Source organism: Trachypithecus francoisi, unplaced genomic scaffold, assembly GCF_009764315.1.
Source record: "Trachypithecus francoisi isolate TF-2019V2 unplaced genomic scaffold, Tfra_2.0 Lachesis_group9, whole genome shotgun sequence".
NCBI lineage: Eukaryota > Metazoa > Chordata > Mammalia > Primates > Cercopithecidae > Trachypithecus > Trachypithecus francoisi.
In genome coordinates, this window is record NW_022681474.1 from 914501 (window position 1) to 935246 (window position 20746).

Consider the following 20746-nt stretch of genomic DNA (forward strand, 5'->3'; position numbering starts at 1 on the left):
TCCGTATCAAAAAAAAAAAAAAAACTGCCTTAAATTATAGATTATTTTGGGAAGTTGTGGCAGTTTTTTTTTTTAGCAGCTGAAACCATCACTTTGTTTTGCTCAAGGACCCTGTGCTGGGAGTTCAAGACAGAGGGCTTATGTCACTCCACGACAGCCGGCACCTGGACAGCGAGGACGCAGCGGCTGGGATTGCCCGAAGCCTCGCTCACACTCACACTGGCACCAGGCCGGGAGGGCTCAACAGCTCTGCCCACAGATCCCGACTCCACGTGGCTATGTCAACCCACAGAGTGTGGCAGCAGTGAAGCTTTGTGATGTTGGGGGCTGGTCCCAGAAGCCCTCATGCTGCGAAGAAGCCAGGGCTTGCCCAGGGTCCGGAGGTGGAGATGAGCCCCCCAACACGGGAATGTGCCAAGGCCACACTGTAGGGGACACGGAGGATGGCCTTCATGGCTGCGGCCTCAGGAAAATACAGCAGCCACTATTAGCAACAGCCAACAGGAGGCTCCATGTCTGAACATGAGCCTGCCTGCCTCTACCTACTCGTGTCCATTCCTGGATGCCCCAGGTCCGGGCGCCCCCTTTTCCCTGACAGGACCCAGCTGGGCCGGCCCTGTCGGAAGTTTCAGGGCGTGCACTTTGGGATCACATGCGGGGCACCTTCCTCCTAAACGACGGAGATTTCGTCTCCAAGAAAGATGGACGCTCCCAGCCGACCTCCCTGAGACAGACTCCGCAGTGGGATGTGAATCCCGGCCACCGCAGGCCCGGCCTCAGACACACACACACGGGGACGGCTCTGCTCGGTACGTGGGGCTCACGTCCCCTGGCCCGAGAGCACAGAACCTCGCCGTGTGGAGGCACCGGGCTGTCACTCCGTGGCCTTCCGTCGCCGCCCCAAGGAGGCTCGCGGTCACATGTCTGGGCCACTCCTTCTCTCTTTGGAAAACTGAGACTCAGCCAAGATGACCCCCAGGTGAGTCCTGAATGGTGAGGCTGGGGATCACAGTACCATCAAAAGACCCCCGCCGGCACCCCCACCCCCGGAGAAGAGGACACACACCAGCACCTGCCCCGAGACTTACTTGACGAACTTGTCCACGTGGGACATGGAGGCCTCGTAGTTCTTCCCTCCAAACTCCTGACAGTGCAAGGCCATGAAGTGCGGCTTGTGTGTGTGCACGACCTGGAGGGAGAGAATCACATTGTCAGGGTGGTCGGAGCCGCCCGCAGAGCCACACACCACGCATGGCACCGCCTCCTCCACTGCTCCCACGGCCTGGGAGCCACCAGGGTCTGGCAGAGACGGGGCCCCAAGTCTGCGACCATGGGTTCTTCTGGACAGATTCTAGGAGTCACCTCGCCTTTGTGCTCCTAGTTATTTACATTTCCAGTACTTTTCAATGTCCCATTACTATAAATTCCACACAGAAGAGTCCAGATTTCTCAGAGCCCTCGCCAATCATCTGAAGGCCTTTTTTCCAGTTAAAGTAAGTTACACGTTTACCGCAGAGCATCTGGGAGCCTCAAGATCAACTGGTCACAATCTCACCAGGAAGTCTGCCATTAGCAACACCCAGGCACAACCCCAGCAAGGGTGCACGTGTGCATGTGTGTGCCTGGGCATGTGTGCATACATGTGTGCCTGTGTATGCGTGTGTGTTCATCTGTATAGGAGGGAGGCACTCCGCCGCCTGTTCACAGCCTGGGAGGACGCCGACACACAGCAGCAACTCGCACAAGGTCACTTCCACTAAGTAGCAGAGCCGGGAACTGAGCCTGGCATCACGGCCACTGGTCCCCTGCTCCACCCGCCCCACCAAGGCTCCCAGATCCCCGACGTGTCTCTGAGGTCCCCAGCAAGGATTCTGACTCCCGTAATCACCGCTGCGGCGTGCTGAATCTGTTCCAAACTTTCACAGCTAAAGAGCAGGGCCACAAACATCCTTAATATCCTTGTCAGTGCGGCCTCCTGTGTGACCTGGCGGCTTCCACCAAGAGGCTCCAAGAGGACACGCGGGCAGAGAATTTGGAGAGCGACATGGCCTCCCCTCCTTGCAGGTCCCCGTCTATTTCCCACTGTCAGTCCAGCCACTGCTCCGCACCGTACACCTCGCCACTCACGGGAGTCCTGACAGCCACAGGCCAGGACACGAACCACCTCACCCGGCAGGAAACCCTGGGCGGGACACACGCGACGCAGCCGGGGAGCCATACGTCACTTGAGCAGGATGAGGCGTGAGGCACTGATGGACCCCGCTCTCCTGGAACACAGGACGCACAGTGCTTCCAAGGAGCAGGCCCCCCACAGGGTTCTCTGTCTGGTGCTGGGGTGGTGGTGCCCTGACAGCCACTGAGGGCCCAGCAGGATGGACTTCCTTGGAGGAGGGGAAAGGCGGGGAGAGAAGGGGCTGGTGCTGCCTGTGCTGGGCTTGGGAGCCTGGAGGTGCCACGACAACACAACACTCGCTGTGAGCCGGGCGGAGCCGCGGGCACGGCCCACTCCCAAGAGCGTGGAGCCACGGGCACGGCCTGCCTCCCAAGAGCCCGGTGGCCATGGTCCAGGCACAGCTAAGCAGGTGGACAGCCAGCAAGAGAAGACGGGCCCAGGCGGGGAGACAGAAACGGCTCTGACCAGGCCTGATGGACAGTCCCCGTCTGTGCTGCAGGTGAAGATGGACTCAGGCTGGGGAGGCAGAAACTGGGTTCTGACCACGCACCCTGGGCATGCAGGCCCCATCTGTGCTGCAGGTGAAGACGGGGTTCAGGCTGGGGAGGCAGAAACAGCTCTGACCAGGCCCCGTGGACAGGCCCCGTCTGTGCTGCAGGTGAAGACGGGGTTCAGGCTGGGGAGACAGAAATGGTTCTGACCAGGCCCCATGGACAGGCTCTGTCTGTGCTGCAGGTAAAGACGGGGTTCAGGCTGGGGAGACAGAAACGGCTCTGACCAGGCCCTGCGGACAGGCCCCATCTGTGCTGCAGGTGGCAGCAGCAGCAGGAGACAAGGGCGGCCGTGCCTGAGTTCACAGCAGCCTCTGCGTGGATGCATCGAGCGGGATCCTCCCTCATGGACACAGGCATGGGCTACCTGGGCACTCAGGAGGCCAGACAGCCCACTGCCTTCAGGCCCAGGTGGTGCAATTCTCCCTAACGGCCGGCCGAACGTGGTTCCCCAGGGGCCAGCTGTCCCTTTAGGCTGTGCTCAAAACAACAGACAACTCTTGGTGCCAGTGGCCTGAGTGATTCTGGTGGTCTGACTGTTTCCAGGCTGTCTTGATGCACAACTCTGGTTTTGTTGTGGTGTCCGGGCAGGGGAAGTGGGTGGGCTTGAGATCCGCGATGCCTCCCCGGCAAAGAAGAGGCCTCACTGTGCCCACATGCCCTAGGACACCATGGGGCGATCAGCTGTGAAGTCACCAAGCTCCGGAGCCTCCACGACCCCCTGCGAGTGGGAGGCGACATCAGCTCTCTCCTCACAGGGCGCCGGGACCCAAGGTGAGGGACACCGTGGGCATAGTGGCTCAGGGCTGGGCACAGGAACCGACGCTGGCTTTTACTTCTATGCCAGAGCTCCTGGCCTTGGTCACAGCACCTCGAACACACCAGCAGAATTAGTAACTTACAGCATCCTCAGACCTGGGCCAGGCTGATGCTTTTATGCCCTTTGACTTCCTCTCATCCCCCATCCCTTCACCATTCCTGCTAGGTCTCAGAATCCAAACACTAAGCTGCCCGTCCTAAGACAACATATTTATTACACTTACATTTTATTTAATTTTAATTTTATTTCATTTAATTTCATTTGAGACAGGGTCTCACTCTGTTGTCCAGGCTGGAGTACAGTGGTGTGATCATAGCTCACGGCAGCCTTCAACTCCCGGGCTCGAGCAATCTCCCACCTCAGCCTCCCAAACTGCTGGGACTACAGGTGAGTCACTGCATCTGGCCTCAAAATCCTTCAGGCCCATGACATTTCTCACTAGACTGCCTCGACTCCCGTACTACCCAGAGAAAAACAGTGGCAGCAGTACAATATTCAGTAATAACTTGGACATGTTTAGGTTTATTTTGTGCCTTTCTTATTCTTTAATAGTTGAATTCCTTCTATATACTAGCAGAGCTAATTTATTAAGCCATACCTCTATGGGGGGGAACCCTATATTCAATATATCTTAATTGGTAAACCCAATGATCTTGCTAATTAATACTATTTGAAACTAAATTTTAACAAGTCACTAAGTTTAAATAAACAACTGAAGAAAATGACTCCTCTCCCCATGACATTCATTTAAAGTCAACATCTCCCACAGGGTGACCCGCCAAGGCCTGCTTTGTACTGGACTGAACGTGAGCTACATCAACGACACACACTCTCAGTCTCCCCAGGCTGGCAAGATTCCAGGCACGTGACAGAAAAGCAGGATGACGAAGAGTTATGACATGTAAAATTACCACCGAGCTTCATCGGCAGGTCTTTACCCTTGCGTGCGGCCGCCCCTCCACACGGAAAGTTGGGTCAGAAGTCTTACGTATATATTTTCATGCCGTTCTTGACAAAAGGTCCCACTAATTTAAACCAGAACAGCTTGGTTTCTCTCGAAAGCAAGTGTACGTTACACGGACGTGCTCCTAAGCAAAGCCCCCGCCAACAAAGGCCAGGTCTCTGCAAACAGAGGGGACCCTTGCTCCCGGCATGATGGGGGAGGAAAAGGGGCTGCGACGCACACAGCTCTGCAGGCAAACGCCACTACAAGAAAAGAGGTGTCCTCGAATTCCCAATGACCTCACGGATAACTAGATTTGACAGCATTTCCTGGGTTGTCACTGGCAGGAGTGAGGCGGTGGAGAAATTGCAGCTATGCTGGCGTAGCCGCCACATCAGGGGCCCCGGAACACCCGACGCACAGTGAGACACAGCCCTGATGCGAGAAGACGGCCAGCAAGCCACGTGGAGAAGGACTAAGGACACCAGGGTTTCTCAGACGGCGTCCCCAGCCCACCGGACACCGCACGGAGCACGTGGGGGCTCTGCTGCTGCCCCTCTGCTGGAAACACCTGCACCCACTCCCCACGCCCCGGGCCTCCCCTGCAGACGGGCCCCAGGCTGCCCCCAGACCGCAGACGGGCCCCAGGCTGCCCCCAGACCGCAGACGGGCCCCAGGCTGCCCCCAGACCGCAGACGGGCCGCAGGCTGCCCCCAGACCGCAGACGGGCCCCAGGCTGGCCCCAGACCGCAGACGGGCTCCAGGCTGCCCCCAGACCGCAGACGGGCTCCAGGCTGTCCCCAGACCGCAGACGGGCCCCAGGCTGGCCCCAGACCGCAGACGGGCTCCAGGCTGTCCCCAGAAGGCCACCCCTTCCCGCTGGACTCCCAGATGGCTTAGTGAACCTCCTTTTCCTCTGTGGTCACAGGCTGCTCTCCACATCCCCTCCCACTGGACCGTGAGCCCTGAACCCTGACACGCCAGTGCTGGTCCATGTTGGGGAGCCCTGCTTGTGTGCCCAACACCCTGACTGTGCACGGGGGTGATGACGCCCTCAAAGCTGAAGTGAGAGCATGTTTCAGAAACACAAAATGATGCATCAGGAGAAGCCCAGGGTCTCCACACATCTACAACAGGTTACACAGACGGGTATCCCAAAATGAAAGGCCACACTTCTTTGAAAACCACATGAAAGGCCACACTTCTTTGAAAACCAAGTTATCAAAATGATAAGATCTTTTCCATGAAAACTTTTGGAAAAAAACAATGAACGACTATAGAAAAGAGCAGGGCACTGAATGGCGGCAAATAATGCTATTGTTCCTACACACCCACAAATCAAACCACCTCCACGCACAGTTTACTAAACAGGGCTGTGCAAAGCTGTCCTGGAACAGACTGCGGGTGAGTTAACACCCAGTCCCACGGGCTTCTGTTGAAAGACTGGGCTCAGAAAACCGCCCAGTGAGATGACGCCCTGGCATGGGGTCATCTCACTCCACAAAGGCACAGGTGAACTGTCTGTGGAATGCATGAAGGAGAAGGAAGGCATCCTGGTTAGATCTATCTGGATAGCTGAACTAGTTACCTGTATGGAGAACTGTAACTTCATATAGTATAAACTCCGTCTAGGACACAGAATTATGGTCTAGAATGGATCAGAACAACAAAGCAGTTTATATCCGTAAGTCCCTAGCGAGCCTGAGAGCCTCCAGGCGTGGGTCATCTTGAAATCAGGGTGTTATTTTGAATCAGGACATTGTTTGGAAAACTGGCAAATAAGGGGTACGAAGCAAGGCATTATCCTGCCTTTCTTGGACAATCAGTGTCTCTGGAAAAGCACAGGGCGCACAGTCCCTCCTTAGGGCGCACAGTCCCTCCTTAGGGCACACAGTCCCTCTTTACAGAGACACTCCTAGCAAAAAATGAAAAAGAAATGGTAGAATTAGAATATAGCCATTTTATAATTCTTAACGATGCAGTAAATTGAGGCAGTGACGACCAGCGGCTGCTAATACCACCAAGAGACACAGACTGAGGGGTGAGCAGAGCACACGCCTCCCGATGGAAGCTGCAACGCCACGGCAAAGCATCCCGGTGGAAAAACTGAACCCACATGGGATCTAGACAGAGGCTGATTCCAGGAAATGGGAGATAGCACGCTGAGCACAGCCACAGGACGCCTCCAGCCACAGGACCACGGACACGGCGTGGGGGACACTGGATGCCTTCCACAGATAAGCACAGGCAAAGACAGGCAAAGAACAGGAAACCAGCGAGAGAAAGGAAGGTGTACACAGACATGCATCAACTCAAAGGTACTGCATGGGCATATCAGCAGGGGCTCCGGTTTTGCCATGGGAGTGTGAGGCCCTCAGAGGCCATTGTTCCCGCTGAGAACAACCACACACTAAAAACAAAACAAGCACCCGAGGACGCTGAAAGGTAAAGAGAGGCAGACAGGCAGCACTGGGAGTCAGAGCCTGGAGAAGTGACGCACAGGGAGCGTCTCTCATTCTTCCCTCTTCAGGCTTTGCCCAAGCCTGGGCCACACATACGGGAGCAGCAGAATGTGGACCCCACAAATCCAGAGGAAACCCCAACCTCTCTCTGGCTAGAAGAGCAACAAAAAGAAGCCCAGGCTAGCCGGACGGTACGGGGACAACCCTGGAGGGAAGAGCTAGGAAAAGGCAACCCTAAGTATGTGTATGAACCTGCTCAAGTCTCCAATAACCCCAAACACACGCGTGTGTGACAGCCTACGCAGGCAAGCAGAGGCTCTGAGTGGTGAGGTGGGCTCTGACCAGCACCCAGCGTGAGACTGAACTTATGGTCTGTACCTCATCAGGGTGAATGCATGCTGAGAAGAACTGTAAGAAAAGCCATTGTCTACACAATGCAGCATCCACAGTGACTAGGACACAACCCTAAGTTATCGGAATCTGAAAACGTGGCCTGCGTTTAACAGAAAGAAAAACAGACAGATGCCACCACCAAGACGACACCAATGCCGGAAACAGCAGAGGAAGGCTTTCAAGCAACAATTACAACATGCTCCATGAGGTCAAAGTAAATAGTCTTGAAATAAATGAAAAGAAGGGAAATTTCAACAGAAACTATAAAGGAGAAACAAACAGAAATTTCAAAAACTAAAAACATTTATACAATATCTGAAATAAATGACCAGAATAACTCAATGGTAAAATGAAGATGACAGAGGACAGCCAGGAAACCTGAAGATGAGTCAACAGAAATTACTGAAATCAAAGAACAGAAAGCACAAAGGTTCAGCAAAAGCCAGCGGAGCCTCCCGTGGGAAGACGGCATCACATCTACTCTATGCGTAGTCACAGCGACAGAAGGAGAGGGGAGACAGAGGAGCATGAGAAAAACTCTGAGAATAAACAACAGCCAACATTCCCCTAAATTTGCTGACAGACATACATTTACAGATTCTAGAACCTCAATGAGTGTCTAACAAGATAAATTCAAACAACAAATCACAAGATAAATTCAAAGAAATTCCTATCTAGGCACATCTGTGCCACACTTTATCAAAATCAAATTGAGGAAAACAAAAATATGTTAATAGAAAAAACTTCTGAAACCAACTGGAGAGAAGTCACAGGACACACATACAGGAAGGCGTCAACAATTCAAATGACCATGGATTTCTTATCAGGAAACCTCGAGGCCAAAAGACAGTGGAACAAGGCCTTTAAAGTCCTGAAGGAAAAAAACAAAAAGTCAACCCAGAAGTCAGTATCTATTGAAAATATCCTTCAGGAATGAAGGCAAAGGGAAACATTTTCACACAAAAGAAAACTAAGTGAATGTTCCACTAGTAGGTCTGCTGGAAACTGACGGCCAGGCAGGGCTGGAGGGGAATGATCTGGGGGCAGCTGGGATCTCCAAGAACAAAGGAAAGGCAGAAAAAACGGGAAGTATCTGGGTAAATATAAAAGATTATATTTTTTCTTCTTGGGTTCCTTAAAATACATAGAATGAGCCTCCAGGGTAGCTGAAGACCACCTACTCCCAAAAATTTGCTCCTCAATTTTCTATGTAGGCATATTTATATGTATACATTTTAATGTGTGATATATAATGAATGTAATACATAAACTATGTTATATATATATATATAACTTATATATAGAGAAAAACCCAAATTGCAGCCTCAGTGTGGCTTAAAGAAAAGGTGGAAGCTGCTGGGCTCAGTGGCTCACACCTGTAATTCCAGCACTTTGGGAGGTTGAGGCAGGTGGATCTCCTGAGGTCAGAAGTTCGAGACCAGCCTGGCCAATATGGTGAAACCCCATCTCTACTAAAAATACAAAAATTAGCCAGGCATGGTTGCATACACCTGTGATCCCAGCTACTTGGGAGGCTAAGGCAGGGGAATCGCATGAACCCAGGAGGCGGAGGCCGCAGTGCGCCGAGATTGTGCCACTGCACTCCAAGCTTGGGTGACAAAGCAACATTCTGTCTCAAAAAATAAATAAATAGCCGGGTGCGGTGGCTCAAGCCTGTAATCCCAGCACTTTGGGAGGCCAAGACGGGCGGATCACGAGGTCAGGAGATCGAGACCATCCTGGCTAATACGGTGAAACCCCGTCTCTACTAAAAATACAAAAAAACTAGCCGGGCGAGGTGGCAGGCACCTGTAGTCCCAGCTACTCGGGAGGCTGAGGCAGGAGAATGGCGTGAACCCGGGAGGCGGAGCTTGCAGTGAGCTGAGATCCGGCCACTGCACTCCAGCCCGGGTGACAGAGCAAGACTCTTTCTCAAAAACTAAATAAATAAATAAATAAAACAAAATAAAACTGGAAGCGACAAATAGCAGTGAATAAAATGAGGAAAAATCCAGACTCCAGAAGGTGATCTCTCGGGCTCCGGGGCTGCCCCCGCTGGAGTGCAAGGCTTTGTGGAGCACAAAGGCACAGCAAGAAACACCACAGGAGAGGGAAGGGAGACACCAGGGATGAGACACACAGATTCACACAGCCAGCAAGCCCGCAGGTGAAGATCCGGGAAGAGCGTCCCCGCACATCCCAGCGCAGGTCGGAACACGAGCGAGACGTGGAGGCCGCTATGAGTGAAAGTGGGAGCCCAGCCTAGGAGGACAGCCATGATTTCAAGGGCACTACTGACACATTACCGACGAAGAAGAGAAAAAGAGTTTTAAAAAGAGGGAGAAGAGGCAGCCCTGAGTCACCAGGCGGCAAAGGAGAAAGGAAGAAAAGGCAGGAAAGGAGGGACTTGAGAGAGAAAGAGCGCCAGCAAATAGAGAACAAGGACTCCCAGACCCCAATCGCTGCCCAAACTTCCAAAGCCAGCGAATGCACTTGGACTTTGCAATACCTACAGAAGAGGGCGCTATTAAACCAGGAATCCTGCAAAACCCCGACTCCCACTAAAGATGAGCAAAAGGAAGAAGTCCCTACAAAACGGCCGCAAAAAAAAAGACAAAAACTTTGACACATGCAAACTGAGGGAAATGTGCCCGACCCGAGGAAAACAACTGTGAAGCAGAACAGAACGTGAGCCCACACTGCAGATAAAATCAAAGCTACTCAAGCAGTTGAGAATATGAAAAACCACCTGACATCAGAGATGCGAAACTAAAATACAGAATGGACCACAGGGAGAAAGAGACAGACGGCGCCATCAACCTTGGGGGCGACAGAGGCAGAGCACAGAACAGCGGCGACAGAGGAGGCCAGCCACGCAGGTGCCAGGAGAGTCACGGGCGGCGACAGAGGAGGACAGCCACGGCAGGCGCCAGGAGAGTCACGGGCCGCGACAGAGGAGGACAGCCACAGCAGGTGCCAGGAAAGTCACGGGAAGGAAAACCCAACATGGGCATCAAAGTCAGAAAAATCCACTGAGAAAGCAAAATTGTGCAGAGAAAACAGTGTGAGAGAAAGAGGTGACCATGGGAGACAGGCAGAGAAGGAGGAACATTTGTAGGATCAGGGACCCAAAGAAGGATGCCCAAAACACAAAACAGAACTAACATTTAAAGCTATAACCCAGGAAGACTTTTCCCAACAGAAAAAGACCCGCACTTACACACCGAAAGGCTCACTGAATACTTGAGAAAATTAACCCAAAGCAATCAACTCCAAGATTTCAAAGATAAAAATAAGATCCTCATGGCCTCCAGGTAAAAAAGATCAATTAAACAATAGGTCCCAGCACTTGGGGAGGCCGAAGGGGGGGGGGGGGAATCAGTCACAAGGTCAGGAGATCCAGACCATCTTGGCCAACATGGTAAAACCCCGTCTCTACTGAAAATGCAAAAATTAGCTGGGCCTGGTGGCGTGCGCTCTAGTCCCAGCTACTTGGGAGGCTGAGGCAGGAGAATCGCTTGAACCTGGGAGGAGGAAGTTACAGGGAGCTGAGATTGTGCCACTGCACTCCAACCTGGCGACAGAGCAAGGCTCCATCTCAAAAAGAAAAAAGAAAAAAAAAAACAAAAAAACAATAAAGTGTAAAGAATCAGACCAGCACCAGTCTCTTCAAATCCAACATATGCACTAAGGCAACAACAGAATGACCTTCCCTAAACATCTCAATGAAATGAAGCCTAAACCAAGGGATATTTATCCAGCAAAGCATCCTTCAAATTCCAAAACTATAGAAAACAGTTTTCAACATACAAAAATTTGGGAAATTTTGTCCCCATCAGCCCTTTCGGAGGAATCCAAGAAGGCAGGGCTGGTTCTTTTCTGTAAATACCCAGATGGACACAGGAGCTCTGTGGTCCCTGCTCTGCAGTGCGAGGGCAGCACCAAGGCGCAGGAGCGTCCACAAACTCCATTTCCACAGGCGGGCAACAGGCTGGCTTGGGCTGCAAGCCAGGGTGGGGGGAGTCCAGTTTGCTGACGCTGAGTTTATTTTTTTAATTTGTATAAATGTAAGGCGTACAGTGCAGTTTTGTGACGTGGCTGTTTTGCACAGGGCTAAAGGAAGGGCTTTCAGTGTAACCACCACTCGAATCATGTGCACTGTAGCCTTAGGTCATTCTCATCCCTCACTGCCATTTAGAAGTGAGACCATGTGGGACTGACTTTCTGAGTTGTTTCACTGAAGATAATGGCCTCCACTTCTATCCACGTTGCTGCAAAAGACATTACTTCATTCTTTTTATGGCGAACTATTCCATTGTATATGTGTGTGTAGTACAGAAAATACACACATTTTGTTTATCCAATAAATCATTTTTTAAAAATAATATTTCCAACTGGGATTTTCAATGTATACAGATGGAATACACGCCATATAGAAACCTATGTGATTTCAAGATTTCTACATTGCACACGAAGTAGTACAATATTAACTAGCAACCACTTGAATACGCCTTTTTTTTTTTTTTGAGATAGGATTTTGCTCTGTCATGCAGACTGAAGTGCTGTGGTGTGATCAGATCACTGCAGTCTCCACCTCCCAGGCTGAAGTTATCTTCCTGGCTTAGCCTCCAGCCTCCTGAGTGCAGGCACAACAGGTGTACACCACCACATCCAGCTAATTTTTTTTTTTTTTTTAATCTTCAAGAGACAGGGATCTTGCTGTATTGCTCAGGCTGGTCTTAAACTCCTGGCCTCAAGCAATCCTCCCACTTCACCCTCCCAAATAGCTTTAAAAATATCTTTAAAAAGGGCCAGGCACGGTGGCTCACACCTGTAATCCCAGCACTTTGGGAGGCCGAGGCAGGCGGATCACGAGGTCAAAAGATCAAGACCATCCTGGCTAATACGGTGAAACCCTGTCTCTACTAAAAATACAAAAAAGTAGCCAGGCATGGCGGCGGGTGCCTGCAGTCCCAGCTACTTGGGAGGCTGAGGTAGGAGAAAAGCGTGAACCCGGGAGGTGGAGCTTGCAGTGAGCGGAGATGATGCCACTGCACTCCAGCCTGGGCGACAGAGTGAGACTCCGTCTCAAAAAAAAAAATTTACAAAGGCAGACAGGCAATAAAAAAATAAAAATGGAATGCCAAAAAAAAATTAAATAATTCAAAAGACAGCAGGAATGGGGGGGGAAAGGGTACAAAAACCAGTGTACAAACAGAAAAATAAAAAACAGCAGACCCAGATTCAACCACATCAACAGTTATAAAAGGGTTAATGGCCGAGACTGGTACTATGCTATCCAGATGCCACGAGTCAAATGTGGCTATTTAAAAGAAAAAGAAATAAATGTTTAAAAGCTGAGTTCTTCGACACCACGAATCACATTTCAAATACACAATCAAAAGCCACAGGTGGCCAGAGGCTGCCATCGTGAGTACCACAGACTGGAACTCTCTGTCATCAGGAGTCCCGTTGGCTGAGGCTATTCTGGACATTCCAGTTGCAAGGCTGGGAGCTACAGGGTGGATAAAAAACAAGACTGAAGGACACACTGCCTGTAAGAGACACACTTTCAGCATAAAGACACACACAGACAGAAAGCACACAGACAGAAGAGCACAAACCACGCCAGCCGAGAGCCTGGGCGGCTGCCGTGAGCCAGGCAGGGCTGCAGTGGCGGCAATATTCATCAGACAAAGGCTCCAGGAGACGAAGAACATTTGTGGTGACCAAGACAACTCTCAGGAAGATACAACCACAAATGTGTATGTGGCTAATAACAAAAAATACACTGGACAGAAATTGACAGAACAAAGGAGAAACAGACAATCCCACAACCACTGTAGGAGACTTTAGCGCCCTCCCTTGGCACTCAACAGATCTAGACCAACACACACAAGCAGTCAAAACGCAGGGCACAGTCAAGCTCCATGGTCCACTTGGCATCACAGAAAACCACACCTGACGCCTGCAGAACACAGAACGCTCCTCTCTGTGGCACACCCGCCGAGGGAGACGGCACTCCTAACCCCAAGAAAGCTACAAAACAATTTCTATTAAACATCGATTAACTGTAACACACAAACTGTAAAAAACAACTATGAGACAACTGAGAACATCTAAATCCTGACTGGATATTGAATAGCTTGGAATTACTGATCATCTTTTTACATATAAAGATATTGTGTAGGGCCTGTATTCTTCGAAATACCTGCTGAAATAGTCACGAATGAAGTGATGCGTTGTCTGGCTTTTGCTTCAAATGATCGGGGCTGGGAGGAGCAGGCGGAGGGAAATGAAACAGAACTGGCCATGAGCTTAACAGCTGAGCCTGGGTGCTGGGCGTGGAAAGGATTCTCTCCGCTGTTATGTGGGCTTGAAATCGTCACAATAAAAGTTTGCTGAATGTGCTCATTGTTTAACTCAGTAGGAACAAAACCAGAAACCCAAAACACACATTCCCTCCCGCCAGCAACACCCAAGGCAGGAGCCCCGGAGCTGCGGGAGGCGCCTCCAGGGCCCTCGAGCGAGTGCCTCTGAACGATGGAAAACCACGACCTTCTCTGAGGTCTCCGATCTTTCCTGGTCTCACAATGGCAAGGCCAGGGAGAAAGGAGGCAAATCCCCGTTTCTTATCAATGTCCTGCTTGGGATTTCAGCTGGAAAACACTTCCATTTGCCAGCTCTGGAGGAGGTGAGGGGCCCAGGCTCGGATAGTACGAACCCACGCCATACTCAGGCACCTGCAATGGCCTCGCCAGAGCTCACAGAGAGACACATCAGAGACTTCAGTTAAAACAGATGTAATCACCGCACAAGGCAAGAAACTCAAAATAGCTCATTAGAAGAGGATGGTTTTTAGTGACCTGCTGTCGGACATTTTTGGCTAACAGAAAAAAAAATGTTTCCTTTGCAAGTGAGTGAAGCTGCAGAATTTATAGGGTAAATGTAAATGCTTCATTGACGAGCCATGAATCCCAACAGCCAGGATTCCAGCACCTCTCCCACCAAGGGGAGTCAAGCAGGGGCTGAGGTCCAGGAGCTGAGGCTCACTACTGAAGCTGACGGATAGCTAGCACCACCACAAAAGGCAGCCAGGGACAGGGCACTTTGTTGCAATGTCTTTACCTGACAAGTAAGCAGCACCCAGGAGCCCCTGCCCTGGGGACAGAGGCCTCCTCCACGGGGAAGGGAGACAGAACCAGCCCCCCAACTCCCCAGGCAGTGGTGTGCTGGGAAGGGCTCAATACTAGCTCTCCAGGCGAGGCCCTGGGTCCGCCCTGTCAAGGTCTGAACGCCCCGCCATGGCCAACGCTAAGCCGCCGATGGGCATCACTGAACCTGGGGCAGGAGAGGTGCTCAGCAAGGCACCATCACTCACACATCAAATACTGTGTATCTCCCTCACACAGACACAGAGCTAAATAATCAAGATCCTATGTAGCAGCACAATCCTTAGGAAGTGATGGGTGTAGGGCATTTACTGCCTTTGGTTTTAACATATTTGCTTTATTATAGGTTTATATAATTTGATTTTTAATAATGGCTGCATTTCACACCTGGCTCCCAAGTTCCTGATCAATTCAGTCAGTGCCCATGACAGTCTGGGCTGGGTGCGGTGGTGGGTGCAAGTGTGAACTTTCCAGGAAGCACGCCGGGCAGAGGCTCCTGCTGGGCCCTCTCCTGGTGGGGACTCCAGGGCCTGGTTCCCTGCCTCTGAGTGTCCACTTCAGCACATGCCTTCCTGAGACGGTCACGGGGAGGTGTCGACAGTGCTGGCGTCCAGGCTCAGCACAGGCTGGACAGAGTGAGGTGGCACCAGCCAGACACGGCTACTCACACCATAGGCGTTGGCCTATACCAGAGAGATACAGCCGCAGGGGACGCAGGTGCCGGGGAACTGGGAGGACAGGACCACACACAGAGCTCTAGGCAGGTGCAGGAAGCCAAGGAGCTCCCCGGGGTTGGCCTGGGAGCCTCTGCAGCCTGCACGATGCTGGACAAAGATCCCTTCAACAAAACATCTTGCTGGACCACAGAGGACGGACAGGAAAGGCCACGCCACGGTGTCGGACAGCACGTTTGGGACAGGCCTGGCTGGAAACACACCGCCGCACAGCACAGACGTGACAGTGTCCCCAGGTTATCTGGCAGGGCTGTGAACAGACAGCAGCCCCCACGGGGTGCACGTCTCCACCCATGAGTCTGAGCTTCTGCTTAGCACTTCACGCCCTGAGTGACAACGACACTGGCACGTGTGACCTGGGAACGATCAGGGAAGTCACGGCCCAAAGCGGTGCATTTTCTTCACCAAAATGCCACAGTGAAAGAGCAGGTGCTCCTAACTTAAAGGAAAAAAGGGTAGTCACTAAAAACACCTGGGTTGTTTTATGAGTGTTCTTGACCTGGATGCTTCATAGGAAGGCCCAAGAAAAATATCTTGGAAAGGCACGGCAAGAAAGAGCACGTTCACCAGCCAAGCAACAAGCAGCACCCTGTTTCTGACGCGGAGCTGGGCCCAGCACGAAGGGCTCCTGGTTCCCAGGAAACAGGCAGCACAGCCCTGCCCAGGCCACGTCCATCGGCACGGCCAAGAATCGGTGTTAAAAATAGCAACAGCCAGGCCTTGTCAGGCGTCCTCCAAAGAGGAATATCGGAGTGACCTAAAAAGGAATTACATCCTGCACAGCACCCCAGTGGAAGCCCCGTGCCAAGATAAGGCACGCAGAGGGACACGGGAATTTCTTGATAGAAAAAGGCCACTGCTATTTGCCAACAATGCCTGGAAAATACCGTTTAAAATCCCTAAAATCCCTGCTGCCCACCCTTGCCCTGGGTGGGGGCTCTCCTCTCCAGGTCCCTTCAGGGCCGGGCTGGGCTGCAGCGGGTGCAGGGATCCCAGGAAGAGGTCTGTGTGTGACCAACCAGACCCAGGTTCCCACGTGCCCCTGGTCAGACCGCCTCCTCAAGGCGCAGCCGATGGGACTGGCCAAGGCACACGGAGCAGTTGTGTGGGCAGGGGCCTGTTCTTCTCTCCGCCCTGCACACAGGACACCATGAGTTTCCATGACCTCACCGCAGGCAGCCTGGACAGCCTGTGTGATCTGGAGCTGCCTTTCCTTAGCCCTGCCATGGGGAGGGGTGTGGGACCCAGCGGGCCCCACCCAAGCACAGCCTGGAGTTTTCTGGGGGAGACCGCAGGTTCTACCACGCCAACCACACGCAGCAGCCTCTCCCCCAGAGACAGGGCAAGTGACTTAAGCAAATCTGCCGATGGAGCCAGAAGCTGCTGCTGGAGACACCACAGGCAGAGATGGAAACGCAGGGCTCTAACCCGAACAAAGTCCTGGCTTGGGCCATCGAACCTCCTGCAAATCAGTTCTAGTTTAAGAAGCACGTTTCCCCCTCCTCCCCCCGCCCCCGCACCACCCCGCACCCCCCACCGCCGCACAAGGCAGGGCAAGGTTAAGTCCAGGGTCACAGCAGGTGCGACCAAGGCCCCACCCGCTCCCCCACCCTGGCCTGGCTTCCATGATGGTAACAGCAACTGCGGCCTCGCAGGCATCACATAAAAGAACACCTTCTGGAAGCCTCTTTCGCAAGGCCAGCTGCCATGCAGATTTTCACGACAGCCCTTTCTCACTCTGGCCACGGCAAGCTCCCGCAGGGACTGAAGCGATCCCTGACCCTTCAGCCCATCTGGAGAAGGGCAAGGGGACCCAAAGTATGAAGAGCCTCATAAAGCCACTGACTCAGCTCCTGGCTCCCCGTCTCAGTGCCCTGATGATTGTTTCTCCCCTCCGACCTTCCCAGTTCCCCCTTTCCACAAGGCCCCCACCCCCCAAAGCTTGCCTCTTGGCTCCACAGGCTCCTCAGACACCTCTGTCTCCCCGTCCCTTCCCGGGATTCACAGGACCCCGGGTTCTCACTGCGTCCTCTGCTCGGCTGTGCTGCCGAAAACCCACAGACGCCTTCCCCTTGCAGACACCTTTCCATCAAAGACAGCCTCCCCTCATGGACGTCCTCCCATCATGGACGCACTCCCTCATGGACGCCTTTCCCTCATGGACGCCTTTCCCTCATGGACGCCTTTTCTTCATGGACATCTGTCCCTCATGGACGCCTTTCCCTCATGGACGCCTCTCCCTCATGGACGCCTTTCCCTCATGGACGCCTCTCCCTCATGGACGCCTTTTCCTCATGGACGCCTTTTCCTCATGGACACCTTTCCCTCATGGACGCCTCTCCCTCATGGACATCTGTCCCTCATGGACGCCTTTTCCTCATGGACGCCTCTCCCTCATGGACGGACACCTTTTCCTCATGGACGCCCTCCCCTCATGGACACCCTGTCCTCATGGATATCTTCCCCTCATGCACACCTTTCCCTGAAGGATGCCTTGCTCTTGAGGACGTCCTCCCCTCATGGATGCCTTTCTCCCATGGACGCCCTGCCCTCATGGACGCCCTGCCCTCATGGACATGTTTCCCACATAGACTTCTTTTCCTCAAGGATGCCCTCTCATCATGGATGCCTTTCCCTCATGGATGCCTTTCCCTCATAGACAACTGTTCCTCAAGGACACCCTCCCTTCATGGACACCTTCCCCTTGTGGGCGCCTTTCCCTCATAGACATCTTCCCCTCGTGGACACCTTCCCCTCATGAAATCCTTCCCCTCATGGGTGCCTTGTCCTCAAGGACGCCCTCTCATCACGAATGCCTTTCCCTAGAGGACGCCCTCCCCTCATAGACACATATCCCTGGAGGATGGCTTCCCCTCATGGACGCCTTCCCCTCATAGATGCCTTTCCCTGCAGGACGTCATCCCCTCATGGATGCCTTTCCCTGCAGGACGTCATCCCCTCATAGATGCCTTTCCCTGCAGGACGTCTTTCCCTGGAGGGTACCCTACGAGGTCGCCCTCCTCCATGAACACCTTTCCCTCATGGATGCCACCTTCCCCTGGAGGATGCTTTTCCCTCGAGGATGACTTCCCTCCAGAGCGCCTTCCCCTCAAGAACACCCTCCCCTGAAGAATGCCCTCCCCTCTTGGGTGCCTTCCCCTTAGGCATGACTTCCCCTCGTGGACACTTTCCCCTTATGATTGTCTTTCTCTGGAGGGCAGCTTCCCCTGGAGGCTGGTTTCGTGTGGAGGACACCCTGCCCTTGTGGACACCCTACCTCATGGATACCCTCCGCTCACGGACGCCTTTTCCTAGAGGACACCCTCCCTCATGGATGCCTTCCCCTGGAGGATGGCTTCCCCAAAAGCCACCCAGCCATCGTGCACAGCATTCCCTTGTGGATACCCGCCACTCGTGGACGCTCACGTGTGGAACGCGTGTGGAGAGCAGCCGCAGCACAGGGCTGTCCACACCATGCGAGGGAAGGGCCAGACCACGTGGCAGCCAGTGAGCACTCATTCCACAGCCACCAGCACCGACCCCGGAGCCACCCCGGAGACTTCTGGAAAAAGAGGACACAGAAGAACCTTCTGTTCAGGTCTCCTGTTGCCCCAGAGCCAATCTTCCGCTATGCATGCGAACGTAACACAACTCTCTTCAAAGATGTACGATGAGATTTTTATCTTCAGCCACTTTCCTGAGTCACTGAGCGTTTATGAAGACACTGCACAGCTGCGGGCCCTGGCTCGAGAGGAGGGGCCACTCGTCACCTGACGTCGAGCAGGCAGGCTGCGCACTGCCCTGCGACAGAGCTGGGCTCCCGCACGCAGAGTCTGTTTCGGGAGCTCTGCTTAGGAGTGGAGGGCTGGGGTCAGAGGGCAAGAGCTAGTCTGAGGCCACTGTGGTACATCACCAGGTACCTTAAAGAGGAGCCCCCATCTGCAGTGCTGGGCATGCACGTCAGGCAGCCAAACAGACCCACCCTTGGCACCAGAGGCCAAGAATGGGGATGCCAGGGTGCTGCTTCAGCTGCAGGCAAGGAGGGGGCACTGCCTGGCAGCTGCCTCCCCTCGCTCCTGCCATCTGTGCGGCCACGGCTCAGTGTCAAACACACCCAGTTCTGAAGGCCACACAAAAACAGATAACATGTCTCGTTAATAACTGTCTACTGATTACATGTTGAAATGGTAACATTCTAGATACACTGGGTGAAATAAAATCTACTATTAAAATAATTTAACCTATTCCTTTTTGCTCTTTAAAATGTGGCTCTTCAAACTTTGAAACGATACACGCACTTTACACACCATTTCTATTGGATGGGGCTGGGCTAGATTCAAAGAGAAGCTTTTGACCATCTTTCTATTGGAATTTTACATGTTCTTTTTCATTCATAAGAACTCTTTATGAAAATTGTTAAACTAGCCTATGGCTGTTTTCAAAAATGTATTCCCAGTCTGCCTTTTAATCACATTAAACTCTAAGAGCCTAAGAAAAGTCCTGCCAGTTTCATTCACTCACATCCACCAGTCTTTGCCTCTATAAATTCCTTCAATGATGTGGAGTTCAGAAAAGCCTTCCCCATCTGGAAAGGAAATAAACAGCTACGTTTCCTTCTGCGTCTCCCTCACACACCCCCAGAGCCCATCTGGAGGGAGAGGGGGGCGGTCACCACAGGACACAGGGCTCCAGGCCCTCACAGCAGCTGGAATTCACTCCGTCACTCCTCACAGTCATCGCCAGCCATGGGTGCACGCTCACGAGGAAGTGGGGGCAGCGAGGTTATGCAGCCCAGAAAGGGGAGCCTCCCGTCAGCCTCCTCCCAGGGTCCACGATGGGCTCTCAGCCACACCGGCCCTTACTGAGCTGGTAGGCACGGGCCTGAGCTGCATCAGGCAGACAAGGATCACACTGTCCTCCACAGACCAGACCACCGGCGGGAGGTCTGCTTTCAGAATCTGGTTTGCGGTTAATTTCCACACTTGAGCCTAACGGTTGCTCTTCACCAAGAGCAGATCCGCAGCTGCTGATCAGAGTGCTGTGCTGTAAACACCCTCCCAGGCAATGGCAACCAGGAAGATATATCAACATCAGCAACAAAGTCCCTGACTCAGATGCGCATCCCTTATCTCCAGTTTCTCTCCACACCCAACGCTGCCACTCCAGCCTGGGCACCTCCCACACGGCTGTCTCTCCACAGCCCCATCCCTCCCGGTTTCCCATACTCCAACCAAGGGTCCTCACAAATCTGACCGTCCATGGCCGCCGTTACCCTGAGGATGAAGAAAGGCTGAAGCTTTTCACAGGGAAGAGAAGGCCCTGCGGCATCTGTCCGTCTGCATCCTGTCTCACCTCTCACTACAATCCCAGCCATCTCACAGCGCCCAGCCCCGGACCACACCGCGCTCGCTAAGCTTTCACCACGATTCCTGGAAGGCATCCCTTTCACCTTTCACTCCCTCGTTCATTTCACTGTCATCTGCTGCATGTGGCTGGCA

At 52.9% G+C, this 20746-nt stretch overlaps 1 protein-coding gene across 3 annotated transcripts in view; it reads right to left on the reverse strand.

The window, feature by feature from the left end:
* The window catches only part of INPP5A (inositol polyphosphate-5-phosphatase A), a 236686-nt gene that overhangs the window by 126939 nt on the left and 89001 nt on the right, over positions 1-20746 (reverse strand). For all 3 annotated transcript variants that reach the window (XM_033209257.1, XM_033209258.1, XM_033209259.1), the window contains exon 3: positions 1089-1189. In XM_033209257.1, the coding sequence (XP_033065148.1) occupies positions 1089-1189 (101 nt within the window). The remainder of the gene's footprint in view (positions 1-1088; positions 1190-20746) is intronic.